Source organism: Cetorhinus maximus, chromosome 22 (assembly GCF_964194155.1).
Source record: "Cetorhinus maximus chromosome 22, sCetMax3.hap1.1, whole genome shotgun sequence".
NCBI classification, from domain to species: Eukaryota; Metazoa; Chordata; class Chondrichthyes; order Lamniformes; family Cetorhinidae; genus Cetorhinus; species Cetorhinus maximus.
This window is the reverse complement of record NC_135900.1, coordinates 19,619,372-19,635,371: the sequence shown is the minus strand read 5'-3', so window position 1 is coordinate 19,635,371 and position 16,000 is coordinate 19,619,372. Positions and strand designations below refer to the sequence as shown.

General features: G+C 40.2%; 1 protein-coding gene across 3 annotated transcripts in view; it reads left to right on the top strand.

Moving 5' to 3' along the window:
* The window catches only part of LOC144696519 (receptor-type tyrosine-protein phosphatase beta-like), a 105,948-nt gene that overhangs the window by 34,815 nt on the left and 55,133 nt on the right, over window positions 1-16,000 (top strand). For all 3 annotated transcript variants that reach the window (XM_078567908.1, XM_078567907.1, XM_078567909.1), the window contains 4 exons: window positions 2,164-2,442; window positions 6,326-6,583; window positions 7,945-8,208; window positions 11,058-11,327. In XM_078567908.1, the coding sequence (XP_078424034.1) occupies window positions 2,164-2,442; window positions 6,326-6,583; window positions 7,945-8,208; window positions 11,058-11,327 (1,071 nt within the window). The remainder of the gene's footprint in view (window positions 1-2,163; window positions 2,443-6,325; window positions 6,584-7,944; window positions 8,209-11,057; window positions 11,328-16,000) is intronic.

Below are 16,000 nucleotides of genomic sequence, written 5' to 3'. Positions count from 1 at the left end.
AAATGTAGCTAAACATCCTCAGTCTGTAGAAATATCAGACAAACGGCAACAATTTCTCATCAATAGAAAAATGTAGCTAAACATCCTCAGTCTGTAGAAATATCAGATAAACGGCAACAATTTCTCATCTATAGAAAAATGTAGCTAAACATCCTCAGTCTGTAGAAATATCAGATAAACGGTAACAATTTCTCAACAATAGAAAAATGTAGCTAAACATCCTCAGTCTGTAGAAATATCAGATAAACGGTAACAATTTCTCAACAATAGAAAAATGTAGCTAAACATCCTCAGTCTGTAGATATATCAGATAAACGGCAACAATTTCACATCTATAGAAAAATGTAGCCAAATATCCCCTCAGTCTGTAGAAATATCAAAGATAAAAGGCAACAATTTCTCATCTATAGTTAAATCAGTACGAAAGCGACTTTCTAAGGAGACTGAACAAAAACTACACAAATCCGTCTGACTCTTACAGTCCAGTACCTTGAATAACCACGATATTATTAATCAGCGAAGTCCATTCGCACATTGAAACTAATTTACTGCACAACTGTGTGGGATACCCTCTCAGAAAGTAAATCGAAAAGCTTTAATTTTTGAAAGTTAAAAGCAGCCGGTGTCGCTAAAATCTAGCCCGAAAGATTGGTTATTATTTCACTAGTCGCCCTATTATCTTACTAAGTAGCTTAATTAATAGAATAAAGTTGACAAAATAACCCCCATTGCCTAGCTTCTCTCGAATGACATCGATTCTGGGCACGTTAAATGGTTTTTGACTTTGTTCAATTTTCAAGGGCAGAAGCTTTTTTTGTTATCCGAGGAGAGGAGACCTTTCACTCTCAGCCCCCCTCCTGGGACCGTATCCTGGTAGCTGGTCCCAACAATAGGCCTTTATTTGGGCCATACAAGTGCAGACAGATGTTAACGGCCAGGCAGAACAGAACGGCGGTGATATTACTGGAGAGGGGCCAATCCCTAAATATGCGACAATGGTTTAAAGTTTAATCGAGCCAGGAGCGGCTGAGCCCCGCCAGTTCCTAAACACATTGTTCCTTTGTTCTAACGGATGTTAGAAAAGGCCCAAGTGTTTTATTTTCGTGGCCAAGTAGATTAGATAAGTAATGTCCTTCGAAGCACGCAACAACTCACCGCGTCCACTTAATGGCTGGTGTGGTGCACTGCATGATAAAAGATTGTGGCCCCCAGTATTCATGTACTCTCACCGTGACACTTGGTCATTTTGTATTTGTGTCACTCCTTTTCACTAAAATCGATCATGCTTAGGTATGCACATCTTAACATAGCTGCTTCATTTAACAAAAGTGTTAATGAATGGACTCAGTTCCAAGAATTTCCATGGGCCACTTACTACAAAAAAAATGTATATTTCTGGTAGTAAGCATACCTCCACCATATCTCAATCATAATCTGAGGTTGAACTGTTCCATCAGGTTTGCATCAGGTCTATATAACCATTTAACCAATTCACCGTTGGCATCAACAAGTTATGAGAATTTGCCTTCCTAACCAACTCCTCAACAAAACTTTTTTAAAAAATTCTTTTGGAGGAAAATAATACTTCTGACCCATAAACCTATTGCTGGGAAGTTAATTCGCCCTTTTAATACTCGGGTTTACAAGGGCCATGTGGAAAAAATGGCCCCAGTAAACAGGAAAAGCTAGAGCAACTTTTTGACCTGAAGAGTTTGGACTGTGGGATGCTTTACCGCAAGTGGTGTTAATACTAAAAAAAAAACTTGGAAATTTTTTAAAACAAGGATACTAAATACTGAATAAGAGAGAAAAAAGATTTTTTTCAGGAAAGGATATTAAAACATGTTAATTATAAACTGAGAAATAAGTCACTGGATAATCAGTTGGAACAATATAATTTGAGGGATTGATTTGACAAGAATTGTTTAATTTTTTTCATCAAATCTCTTTTAATCCGATAGTAGGACATCTGAAATAAAACAGAAAATCCTATTCTGGCAGCCTGACAACATACATGGGGAGAGAAACACTGTTCATGTCTCAGGTTGACGACCTTTCGTCAGAACTGTTTCTCTCCCCACAGATGCTGCCTGGCCTGCTGAGTGTTTCCAGCATTTTCTGTTCATCTCTTTTTTTAAAATCTTGTTTTGATTTTTTTTTTAGACCCGAAACCACCCCAAAGCTTTGAAGTGATTAAAAGTAGGACAACCTCCACCAGTCTCCACATGTCTTGGGCACCAGCACCTGGGAATGTCGATTTATATGAGGTCAGTTTATTTGGAATGGACAATGGAGAAACTCAGAACCTCCACGTCCCTGGAAGCTCGCTCAAAAAAGAAGCCACTTTTCTAACATTGACACCGGGCAGCACGTACCGCTTCACTATAAAGGCACTTGCTGGAAACAGGAGTCGTAATGGACCCCACACTTTTGGATCCACAGGTAAGTTACAATGGTACAAAAACGCCATGAATTTCTCTGCCAGATTTGCTGATGTATATCAGATTGGGAATAAAATCAAGACTTCATTAGTGATTGTACAAAATTCTCTAGAATTTTGCAAGTATCCTTTTTGAATAACATCTATCCATATATGAAGCATCACACCCTTTGTCATTTCATGCTCCATTAATGTGCCAAACAAAGACTGGCCCATAAGAAAATGAATGTGTGGTTTGTAAGAGTAAGCTAGATGGTTAAATTGTCTTCTCCAAACCAAAACCAAAAATAAAACAATGTTACTGTAGGGTCAAATTTTTGCTACTACTCACCTGGTGTTAAGTCTTAGCCATAGAGATTGCTTATTGAAAAATCAGAATCATACAATTCTTGTTTTTGTAATCATTCATTTTAATAGACAAAACATCACGTTAAATAAATGGTGATACTTTGAATGGGGAATGTGAAAGAGCAGAGCAACTTGGGAATGCAGGTTTGCAAGACCAAGATGTGCAACCTCTCCCGGGGCGAAGAATAGTAATTTGAGCCAAACATTATAAATGAAATATAGCTTTACTGAAGTTGAAGCTGCAGCTACCATTTACCACTCATGAATCCAGTAAGACACCTTACAACTGTTTCCAATTGTGCTGCAATGAGGAAATGGCAGAGACCGTGAACAAATATTTTCTGTCTGTCTTCGCAGTAGAAGACACGAGATACAGACCAGAAATGGAGGGTAATCTAGGGTCTAATAAGAGCAAGGAAATTAAGGTACTTAACATCAACAGAGAAAAAGTACTGGAGAAACTCGAGGGACTAAAATCCCCAGGACCTGATGGCCTACATACTAATGTTCTAAGAGATAGCTGCTGAGATAGTGGATGCACTGGCTATGACTTCCTAGATTCTGTAATGGTCCCAGCAGATTGGAAATTAGCAGATGTAACATCATTATTCAAGAATGGAGGGAGAGAGAAAACGTGGAACTACAGGCCAATTAGCCTGACATCAGTCATCGAGAAGTGCTGGGATCTATTATTAAGGACACCTTAGCAATTCATTTAGGAATACATAGTATGATTAGAAGATTAGTTAACGTGGTTTTACGAAAAGGAAATCTGTTTGACAAACTTATTAGAGATTTTTGAGGATGTAACTAGTAAAGTAACTAAAGGGGCACCAGTAGATGTTGTACTTGGATTTCCAAAAGACATTCAATAAGGTGCCACACGAAAAAGTTAATACACAAGATATGGACTCAGAGAGTTGGCAGTGATATATTAGCATGGATAAAGGATTGGTTAATGAACAGGAAGGAGTGAATAGGAATAAATGGGGCATTTTCAAGCTGGCAGGGTGTGACTAGTTGTGTCGCAAGGATCAGTGCTGGAGCCTCAGCTATTTACAATCCATATCAATGTCTTAGACAAAGAGACAGAGAATAATGTATCTAAGTGTGCTGATGATACAAAGCTAGGTGGGAAAACAAACTGTGAAGAGGACAAAAAGAGGCTGCAGGGAGATACAGACAGGTTAAGTAAGTGGGCAACAGGGTGGCAGATGAAGTATAATGTGGGGAAGTGCGCGGTTATTCACTTTGGTTGTAAGAATAGAAAAGCAGAATTTTTTTTTGAAAGGCATGAAACTTGTAAATACTGATATTCAGAGAGACTTGGATGTACCTGTAAAAGGAACACAAAAGGCTAGCATGCAAATAGAGCAAGCAATTAGGAAGCAAACAGCATGTGGCTTTTATTACAAGGGGATTGATGTACAAGAATAAAGAAGTTTTGTTACAGTTTTACGGAACTTTGGTGAGACTACACCTGGAATACTGTGTCCAGTTTTGGTCTCCGTATTTAAGAAAGGATATACTTGCATCGGAGCCAGTACAGTGAAAGTTCACTAGATTGGTTCCTGGAGTGAGAGACTTGTACGGTGATGAGAAGCTGAGTAAACTGGGTCTATATTATCTGGAGTTTCAAAGAATGAGGGGTGATCTCTTTGAAACATTCAAGATTATGAAGGGGCTTGACAGGGTCGATACTGAGAGGTTGTGTCCCCTGGCTGGGGAATCTAGAACAAGGGGGCACAGTCTCAGGATAAGGGGCCGATCATTTAGAACTGAAATGAGGAGAATTTTCTTCACTCGAAGGGTTGTGAATCTTTGGAATTCTCTACTCCAGATGGTTGTGGATGTGCCATCATTAAATATATTTAAGGCTGAGATAGACAGATTTTTTGTCTTTTGGGGAATCAACGGATATGGGAAGCAGGCAGGAAAGTGGAGTTGAAGCCCAAGATCAGGCCTGATCATATTCAGTGGCAGAGCAGGGTCACAGGCCATATAGTCTACTCCTGCTCCTATTTCTTATGTTTTATATGTCAAGCACATTACCTGCAGAATATTTGACAAAAGTCTACCAGAATTCCATTGACTTATTCTGCACCTTCCCATGAATCCTGATAGTGAAGCCTGATAGAAAAAAAGCTCAAAATAACTTATAGCAAAACTTCACTGGATGTGATTTCAGTGCTGCTTCTATCGGTGAATACTGTAAGAACAAGAGCAGGTCAGAGGCTGGGAGCACGAACTCACCTCGTGATTCCCCAAAGCCTGTCCACCATCTACAAGGCACAATTCAGAAGTGAGATGGAATACTCTCCACTTGACTGGATGAGTGCAGCTCCTACAACACTCAAGAAGCTTGTCACCATCCAGGACAAAGCAGCCCGCTTGATTAGTATCCCATTCACTGCCTTAAACAGTCACTCCCTCCATCACCAGCGCATAGTGGCAGCAGTGTGTAAGTCACAGTTTTACGGGGATGAGAGCATTGCTTTATGATGAGAAGCTGAGTAAACTGGGTCTATGTTCTCTGGAGTTTCAAAGTATGAGAGGTGATCTCATTGAAACATTCAAGATTATGAAGGGGCACACACCATCCTGATTTGGGTCTATACCTCCATTCCTTGACTGATGGGTGGAAAACCTGGAACTCCCTCCCTAACAGCACTGTGGGTGTACCTGCACCACATGGACTGCAGCAGTTGAGAAGGTAGCTCACCCCACCACCTTCTCAAGGGCAATTAGGGATGGGCAATAAATGCTGGCTTTGCTAGTGTTGCTCACATCTCAAGAGCTAACTAAAAATCTGCCATGAGTATTGTTTCCCTTTTATTGATAATAGAAAATGAATCTTGTGTAACTTTGGGCCAGTTTTAGGACATGAGAAATATATGGTATCTTTGACCTTCTGCACTGGTTTTAAAAGATGTGACCCTCTGGTTCTACAAATTTCCCACCTAAACTGTTAGCATCCATGCTGCGTGTTTTGCTCTACCCATTACACAAACCACACACCGTCACCCAGTGCCAAGCCACTCAATGTGCACTTGGTTGAAAGGGATGGCATTACCTCCTGGAGGTGGCCTCACCATGTTTCAGCTCCATTCCTCTTGTATAAATGCATGCGTTAAAAAACATTCCAAGATAATCGATTTGAGCATATTCCCAATTGTTGTAATATTAAAGGAGCTGCCTGGACTCTGTATGTAGTCTCAGTTGGTGCAAATCTTCATACATTACGGTCTGCTCGTCCCACATTGTCCTCACTGTGTGGTAGTACCATTCCCTTCGTCTCTAGCGGTTAGATAGGGCTCGTAATAAACAATCATGATTTAGTTGATGGGCCTATGCAAACTTCCTATTAAATAGTAACCTCAATACCATCTATCCATCAATCATGGGTTCTTTACAGAGCGATACAATTATACAGGATTATCATGCCCAATATAATTAACTATAGTCAGATTTTTGTCTAAAAAGATTGAGACGGTTTCGACTGATCTAACCTGTTGTTTTTAACTGTGGTCACTCCAGCTCCCTCCGGGGTGAGGGATATCCAGATTTCGAGGAAGTCGAATAGTCTCAGCACAGTCTGGATTCCTGGCCCGGGGAAAGTGGACGGCTTCAGACTGTCACTGATTTACGAAGGAAATGTGGCTCAGCAGAGCACTGTCTCCAACTCGACAAAGAGCCACACTTTCACTGGATTGACAGCCGGAAGATTTTACAATCTCACCGTGATCAGCGTAGCTGGAGAGCTAGAAAACGTCAGCTCTAAATCCGTCCAGACAGGTAAATGAGGAAATGGGGCCAAACTGTTCACACCTCGACCTGAGTAATCGCATGACCGCAAATTAACCAATAACTAAAGACCGGGGTCCAAAGACTTGTGACTCCTAAACAGGAGTCCGTTGGATATGTTATCATCCCCCCCTAGTTTAGAAAAAAGGATGTGAGATGCATTTTGGTGAATATATCGTTTCAGCCAGTTTCAAATGCTGCTGCTTATATAAAACGTGATTATAAATTGGGTCATAACTTTGTGATTTTAAGATCTTATTTTTTTTCTAGCCTTTTTTAAAAACAAAAGCGAATGTAATCGGAAACACTGTGTAGTGTCTCAGTCATTCATCACGTCTCTCACCAAATAACCTTTGTGAAATAGTTGTTAAAGGTGGTTTTGCTAACAGTCTGGTTGCTTTAACAATTTCAGTTGCCAGTAATGTCACCTCCACTGTGCAGAGCCAAAGCCATGTGGCACAAGTGAGTTAAAGTCACTGTGCACCGCTCTGTCCGGCAGCTGTATCATCTGGTGGTCAGCAGGCAGACCCCGGAGTTATACTGCCGACTGCACCTGCCTCTGAACTCGCCGGAATTTCAAATAAATGCTGGCTTCGAAACCATTTTGTGTCCTGTACGAGAGATTCCTATGCTCATAGCCACATAGCAATTTCAAAGGTTGTAAGATTAAATCTTTGTCACTATATTCGGGAAGGATGTATAGAAAAAAATTCTCTATCTGATAACGTTGCTGTCCAGCCCTTAACCTGTTCAATTCACACTTCCCTGTTACTGCGTTGACAAATTATGCAGAAACAACCGCTTTCCCTTTAAAATAACAAATTTTAAGACAACTTAACGAAGAGGAAATTACCAAATATTCCTGCTGGCTCTCTCTTGCGTAGGTGATGAACGCAATATCTGGCTTAGCAGCAGCCTTTAGTAAATTTTACTTTAATAATAAAATAATATTAAAATGTTTAAATGTTAAATATTTAATAAAATAATAAAACTTTAATAGTTAACCTCTTTTTCTGAGGATTTTCAGGTTGGTAGCTAACCATGTACGGGGAAGGATTCAGTATAGTTCATATGGAATAATAGGAGTTTATTAAAGCCCCCTCCACATTTGTCATCATTGTCATTAAAAGTTAATTCAAAGTAAATGAACTTAAATGATTCCATATTTACCTTCATATGCATTAACAGAATAGGCATTGGGGAATACTGTAATTTTCACATATTTCCATGAATGAGGAAGAAATCTTACTTGTTAATTATTAGCTCTTCCTCACTCTGTACACAGTGGGCATCTTCCCGTCACTTTATTTGATCTATGGTAACAGCAATGATAGTTATTTTCCTTCTTTCAGTTCCAGGAGAGGTTACATCTGTGATCGTGTCAAATAACAGCAGCCTGGATAGCCTCCTGGTTTCCTGGAAGAGAGCTGAGGGAGATGTAGATTCATATGATGTTACACTGTCTTATCAGGGATCAGTGAAAGAAACCAAGAGTTTGCAGTCAAGTACATCAGAGACTATCTTTCGAGGTTTAACTCCAGGGCGGTTGTATAACATTACAATCAAAACCATCAGAGGAGAGCTGCAGGCAGTAGCTGTGAGCAGTGGCAGAACTGGTAAGATCCACACATGATTGAAGTAACTATAATGACCTTGTAACAGAATCTTCCTTACATCATTTGCTATCTGTAATAAAATATTTGCTTTTCAGTGGGGTTTTTATTATTATTCATTGCAGATGTAGGCATCACTGACTAGGCCAGCATTTATTACAGGTCCCTAGATTTCATTGAGAAAGTGGTGGTAGGCCTTCCTTTTGAACCACTGCAGTGCATGATGAACGTACTTCCACAGTGCTGATTGGTAGGGAGTTCCAGGATTTGGACACAGCGGCAATGAGGGAACAGTAATATATGTCTAAGTTGGACTGGTGTATGACTTGGAGAGCATGGGCGCATAGGCCTGCTGCTCTTATCCTTATAGATGGTGGAGGGTGAGGGTTTGGGAAATTCTGTAAAAAGAAGCCATGGTGACTTGCTGCTGTGCATCCTTTAGATAGCGTGCAGACTGCAGCCACATTATGTTGATGGTAAAGGCAGCCAATGTTTAAACTGGTAGGTGGGGTCTGATCAAGTGGATTGCTTTGTCCTGGTTGATGTTGAGCTTCTTATTTTGGATGCACCTATCCCAGGTAAATTTTTCACCACACTCCTGGCTTGCATTCTATAAGATGGAGAGACTTTAGGGAGTCAGAAGGTGAGCCATTTGTTGCAGAATGCCTGGTATCTGACCTGCTCTAATAGTCACAGGATTTATGTTGCTGGTCTAGTTGAATTTCTAGTTAATGGTGACTACCCCACACAGGATATTTTTAAGGATTGGGGTTTCAGCAATGGGATTGCCATAAAATATCAAATGTAAATAGTCCTGACTGGTATGACTTGGCATCAGTCCAATGCATTGAGATTCATTCATTGTTTAATTAAATAATAACGTGCTGTATTTCAAGATAATCCAATGAGGCATCAAGTACTGCAGCAAGAGTCCTCCAGGTTTAGAGTTGAATTGAAGGCTGGATTCAAGTACTTAAATGCCACTTTGCTCTGGGTCATTTAATGTGAATTTTATGCACTGATCATTAATTTTATCAATAACTATCTGCGAAGATATTTCTTAAATTCATAATAGTAATGTCAAAGTCACAGAATCACAGATCTGCACTGTACTGATAGCTATCTGCAAATATATTTCTTAAATTCATAATAGTGATGTCAAAGTGATTAATTCTTGAGTGCAAGGCTCAGCATGTATCAATGACTGGGAGTATACCAGCTGTCAGTGCAAAATCAGACAAAACATTCAATACAAGCATCCCATAAAACTAGAAAATCAGCGAACTAAAATGTTTTCTAGGCAGTAATCAAATCTCAGGGGTATTTGAAAATTAGAAAAGTCTTGTAATTTTTAACATATCAATCAAGCTCCTTAATTATATTGGAGATGAAATCTGAAATGCAAGTAGAAAATGCTGCAGATTTACTACATTTAAAAAAGGAGAATTCAGTTGGCATTTTTCACCATAAACCAAGTTAGATTACCTGCTATCTTGTAATCACTTGTAAGAAATCATTATTCCCTATTCAATGATTATGTTTATTGTGTAATAACATGGGTAAAAAAGAAAAATCGCTTGCATTTTTATAGTGCCTTTGATTTCCTTGGGATGTCTCAAAACGTTTTACAACCACTGAGGTGCTTTGAGGTGTAGTCACTGTTGTAATGTAGGGAAGAGCAGAAGTCAAGTTGAGGATAGAAGGTCTGCGCAAACAGCAGTGAGATAAATGACTAGATAATCTGCCTTAGTCGCATTGGTTGAGAGAGAAATATAAAGTAGTACACTAGGGGATCTGCCTTGCTCTTTGTTCAAAAGTGCCACAGGATATTTTACCTTTATCTGAGATGTGACACGGCAAGGCCTCGATTTAACATCTCACCTAAAAGACAGCTTCTCCAACATGCACTTCCTCAGTATTGTACTGCAATGTCAGCTTAGAGTACATGCCGAACCTCAGAAGCGAAGCTTGAATCTACAACTCTCTGAGTCAGAGTCAAGAGTACTGCCATTGAGTCCTGGCCTACACCTTATATACTCACTGTATCACTAAAACCATATTTTTCCTGTTATGGTTTGAGTATGATGCAATTTGCCATTAAATTGAGTGCATAGGAAATGTTGTTCATTCACCTGGGCTTTTAATTTCCAACTAACTTAAATTTAGAGAAGTTTGAAAAAGTATAAGACCCACAGCATCTGGGCACAGAAAAGTTAAGTTGGTATTTTGTTCGTAACTTCTACACCTGTAATGTTAATCTGAAGGATTTATATCTGAAATATTAACCTGCTTGCCCCCTTTACACTTATTGACTGATGATCTGTGTATTTCAAATATTTTTGTTTAGTATTTGCAATTTTTATTATTTGTGAGAAAGGACAATTTATTTGGCAATTATGAAAGCCCTATTTGAATGTCAGCTTGCTTCAGTTGGTGATCATGAGTTCCATTCCCACCAATGGACTTGAGCTCAGCATTTCAGATTGGTATGTCTGGGCAGTAGTGAGGGAGTGCTGCAGAGCCCTTTAGATGAAAAGTCACTAATGAAGAGTAGGCAGTTCTCAAAGTTTCCTAGCTATATGTTATCTCTGAGAACATCACCAAAGTACAGATTCTGGCCATTCACATGTCAATTATGGGATCTTATTGTGCATAAATTGGCTGGCTGCCATATTTGCCTACGTGACAACAGTGACTAAATTTCAATGCTTTAAGACATCTTGAGGAAATGATAAGGCACAATATAAAACTAACTTCTTAACCTTAATTTTGTTAAAAAAAATAAGGAAATGCATTTATCTAATTGCTGATTGTTAAATGAAATTAAATTGTACACAAATTGTTGATCCTAGTTCCCAATCACGTCTCAAACTTGGTAATGGCAAGCAATGGTTCAACAAGATCTCTGAGAATGAGCTGGCTGCCCCCTACTGGAGACTGGGAGAGTTACTGGATTCAATTGTTCAACCACTCCTCTGTTGTGCTGAATGTGTCAGTGGAGAAGCATATCAGAGAATATGAGATCAAGGATGTAGGACTCATCCCAGGACGACTATACAAGGCTGCAGTTATTGTGAAGAGTGGAAAATTACAAAACAAGGCATACTGCAATGGGAGAACTGGTAAGAAACACATGACAAACAGATTGTTCAGAAAGCTTTACCCAAACATTGACTTATATCAAGTTTACAGGAATAGGCCATTTACGTCATCTAGTCTATGCTGACATTCCTGCTTCGCATATGCCTCCTCCCACTCTCTCACACTATCAGCACATCCTTCTATTCATTTCTTCCTCAAGTACTTATCTAGCTCCCCCTGAAATGCATCTATGCTATTTGCCTGAGCTACTCTTTGTGGTAGTGCATTCTATATTCTTGCTACACTCTGGTTAAAGAAGTTCCCCTTAATTCCCTTCCGTATCCATTAGTGAGTGTCTTATATTTGTGACTCCTAACTAGTGGAAACATTTTTTCTATGTCTACCATAGCAAGCGCTTTCGTTATCTTAAAATCTTTTATCATGTCACCCCTCAGTCTTTTATAGAAAAGAACCCAACATGCCCAACTTTTCCTGATAGGTATATTCTCTTAGTTCTGGTATTGTCCTTGTGAATTTATTTGCACCTTCTCCAATGTCTTTACATGCATTTTGCAATATGGAGAGTCGATCTGTGCACAGTATTCCAACTGTGGTCTAACCAAGATTTGATGCAAGTTTAACATAACTTCCCTGCTTTTCAATTTCTACCCCACTAGAAATGAATCCCAATGTTAGAATTGCTTTATTACAAAGGCCTCATTATCCTGCGTGCTACTTTTAGTGACTTTTGTATCCGTACCCCATGATCACTTTGCTCCTCTACCCCATTCTGACTCTTATTGCCTAAGCAGTATACGGCCTCCTTATTCTTCCAAACAAAATGCACCACCTCACACTTATTTATATTGAAATGCATTTGCCATTTACCCGCTATTCTGCCAGCTTATTAATGTTTTTATGCATTTTTTTGCATTCTTCCTTTATATTGGAATTGTCCACACATTTTTAAATTGTACTTCCAATTCCAAGTTGAAGTGATTGATGTAAATTGTGAATAACAGTGATCCCAGCACTGATTCCCGTGAAACATTACTCCTTACCTTTTGCCAGTTTTAGAAGCAATCTTTAACCCCTAAGTTCTGTTTTAAGAAAGCTAGCATGCTGGTACAGCAAGCAATAAAGAAGGCGAATGGTATGTTGGCCTTTATTATAAGAGGATTTGAGTATAGGAGTAAAGATGTCTTACTGCAATTACATAGAGCCTTGGTGAGATTGTACCTGGAGTATTGTGTACAGTTTTGGTCTCCTTACCCAAGGAAAGGAATACTTGCCTTAGAGGGAGTGCAATGAAGGTTCACCAAACTAATTCCTGGGATGGTGGGATTGTCCTACAAGGAAAGAGTAAATAGACTGGGCCATTATTCTCTGGAGTTTAGAAGAATGAGACGTGATCTCATTCAAACATACAAAATTCTTACAAGACTCAACAGGGTAGATGCAGGAAGGATGTTTCTCCTGGCTAGAGGGTCTAGAACCAAGGGACACAGTCTCAGAATAAGGGAAAGGCCATTTAGGACTGAGATGAGGAGGAATTTCTTCACTCAGAGGGTGGTGAATCTTTGGAATTCTCTGTCCCAGAGGGCTGTGGAGGCTCAATTGTTGAGTGTGTTCAAGACTGAGATCGATAGATTTCTAAATATTAAAAGCATCAGGGAATATGAGGATAGTGCAGGAAAATGGTGTTGAAGTAGAAGATCAGCCTTGATCTCACTGAATGGTAGAGCAGGCTTGAAGGGCTGAATGGCCTACCTCTGCTCCTATTTCTTATGTTCTTATGTTTTGTAGCCAGATTGCTACTTGTATCATGATTCTGAATTTTCTAACCTTAGACGTGGGTCTATTGTGTGGCACCCTATTGAAGGCCTCTTGAAATTATAATATATTACAACCACTATATTATCCTTCTCTATGCTTTCTGTTAATTCTTCAAAGAATACAATAAGGTTGGTCAAGCATGACTTCCCCTTTTGGGGTCTGTGCTGGCTACTCTTTTCAGTCTTTAGATGTGTGTCTTCTACATTTTTTGAGTAAATATTCCATTATTTTTCTTACCACAACACTAAGCTAACTGGTCTTTAGATCCCTGGACTTGTTCTATTTCATTTTTGAAATACAGGAACATTATATGTAAGAATGCCTCATTTAACTCTTCCCTAACTTCTTTTAACATGCACAAATGCAATCCATTCAGACCAGGGATTTACCTTCCTAAGTTTGATTAGTTTATCAATTATCTCCCTTATTTCTAACTTAAGTGTCTTTTTAGATTTATTCTAATGTCATGCCCACTTGGTAAACACTGAAACAAATTAACGTCAATATTTATGCCATTTTCTGTCATTACCTGTGAGTTTATCTTGTGCATCCTTTAGTGGCTCTATCCCTATGTGGATTTTTTTTTCTCTTATTTGTGGGTGGAATTTAATGTAGGTGCTGGGGATCTCGCCCACCAGCTGGAGAGCCAGCAAGAACCTCACGTTGCCTCTTTTTGGGAAGGCCTTCTGCATTAAGGCACTTAACTGGGCAGCACCTTGTCTTCCCTGGGATCAAGGACCTGGGGGCAGAGGTCCCGTTCGCCGAGAGCTGCTGGCTAATCAAAGGCCAGCAGCTCTTCATTGCTCAGCAGCACCACTGGGGAGGCAGTGGCTGCTGCTGGTAATGCACCCACCCAAAGACTAGAGTCACCGAGGGACCCAGACCACAGGCGAATGATGGTGGGAGGTTGATCATGGAGTGGTGGTCACAGGGAAGTGGGGGAGGGGTCAGCAGCAAGGGCAAGGGGATGGCTTTCAGTGGGCCCCCCTTTCTCAATGCTGGGCCACTCAATCAGACACTTTGCGACTTTAAACACAGGACCTACCCTCATCCCAGAAGCCCGCAGGCTTCCTGCATGGACAGTGCCTTGCCTGCTGCAAGGTGAAAACCAATGATGGCGAAATGAGGCCTTTAAGCATTTGGTGGGAAGGCCATCCACAAGCTTTCTTGCTATAGACTTAACTGGAGCAGAGGGAAGAAAGTGATGGGGTCCCCACCCACCACCCTTCTGCCTGATTAAATGCCCCCCACCCCGCCACCAAGCTCACTACAGTAGAGAGCATTACATTCTGGCCTATGTGTTTATACAATGCTTTAGTACTTTTATAATGTTCCTTGGTAATTTAATGTTGTAACTTTGTGTTCCTAATTGTTCTTTTTGGCTCTTTCCTAGCCTTTACATTTTGACATTTGTCATCCTTTCTTTATTGCTGATGCACTTACTGCATGCCTTTTCATTAGTTTCAATTTTAACCTTATCTCTTTATTCATCAACAGTCTCTAATCACTGGCCAGTTTGTTCTTGTCTTTAGCAGAATATATCTCTCCTAAACTCTATTAGTCAGCATGCAAAATATTTCTCACTACAATTCTATCCCTTCACGTCTCAATTTTTTTTCCGGTATAGCTTCTCCTGTTCCATTCTTGTGACTGAACATTAATTTTTATCCAATCTAATATTTTGACCTTTGTCTTACCTATGATTTTCTCAAACATTATTTTCACACCTTATGAAGTTATGGTCACTATTGCCTAGATTATCCCTAAGTTTACTTCTCTTGCCTACTCTGGTTTATTTCCCATTACTAGTTGCAGTATTGATGTCTCTCTTGTTTGGCTTCATTTGTACTTGGTAGGAAAGGAGTACTGAATATAATGTAAAAACTCCATTCCCTTTTTTTCACTTGCTATCGCTTCCTGACAATTTATTTGGGGTAACTGAAATGTAATATTTTGCATTTTTAAAAATTCATTCATGGGATTTAGGCATCACTGGTAAACCAGTATTCATTGCCCATCCCTAATTGCCCTTGAGAAGGTGGTGGTGAGCTGCCTTCTTGAACCACGTGTTGTAGGAACACCTACAGTTCTGATAGGGAAGGGAATTCCAGGACTTTGATAGAGTGACAATGAAGGAACTGCAATATAGTCCAAGTCATTCACCAAGGCTCCTTAGACAGCACCTTCCAAACCCACAACTACTACCATCTAGAAGGACAAGGGCAGTAGACATATGGGAACACCACCACTTAGACTTTCCCCTCAAAGCCACTCACCATCCTGACTTGGAAATATATCGCCGTTCCTTCACTGTCGCTGGGTCAAAGTCCTGGAACTCTCCCCCTAATAGCACTTTGGATGTACCTACACCACATGGCCTGCAGCAGTTCAAAAAGGCAGCTCACCACAACCTTATCAAAGACAATTAGGAATGGGTAATAAATGCCAGCCGAGCCAGCGATGCTCACACCCCATGAAAGAATTTAAAAAATAGTCTGGATGATATGTGGCTTGGAGGGGAACTTGCAGGTGGTGGTGTTCCCATGTATCTGATGCCCTTGTCCTTCTTGGAGGTAAAGGTCCTGGGTTTGGAAGGTGTTGCCGAAGGATCCTTGGTAAATTGCTGCAGTGCATCTTGTTCATGGAAGCCACTGCTGTCACTGTGCATCAGTAGTGGATGGAGTGAATGTTGAATGTGGTGGATGGGGTACCAATTAAGCGGACTGCTTTAACTTGGATGGTGTCTGGCTTCTTGGGTGTTGTTGGAGCTGCACTCATCCAGGCAAGCATTCCATCACATTCCTGACTTGAGTCTTGTAGACGGTGGACAGGTTTGGAGAGTCAGCAGGTGAGTTACTCTTCACAGAATTCCCAGCCT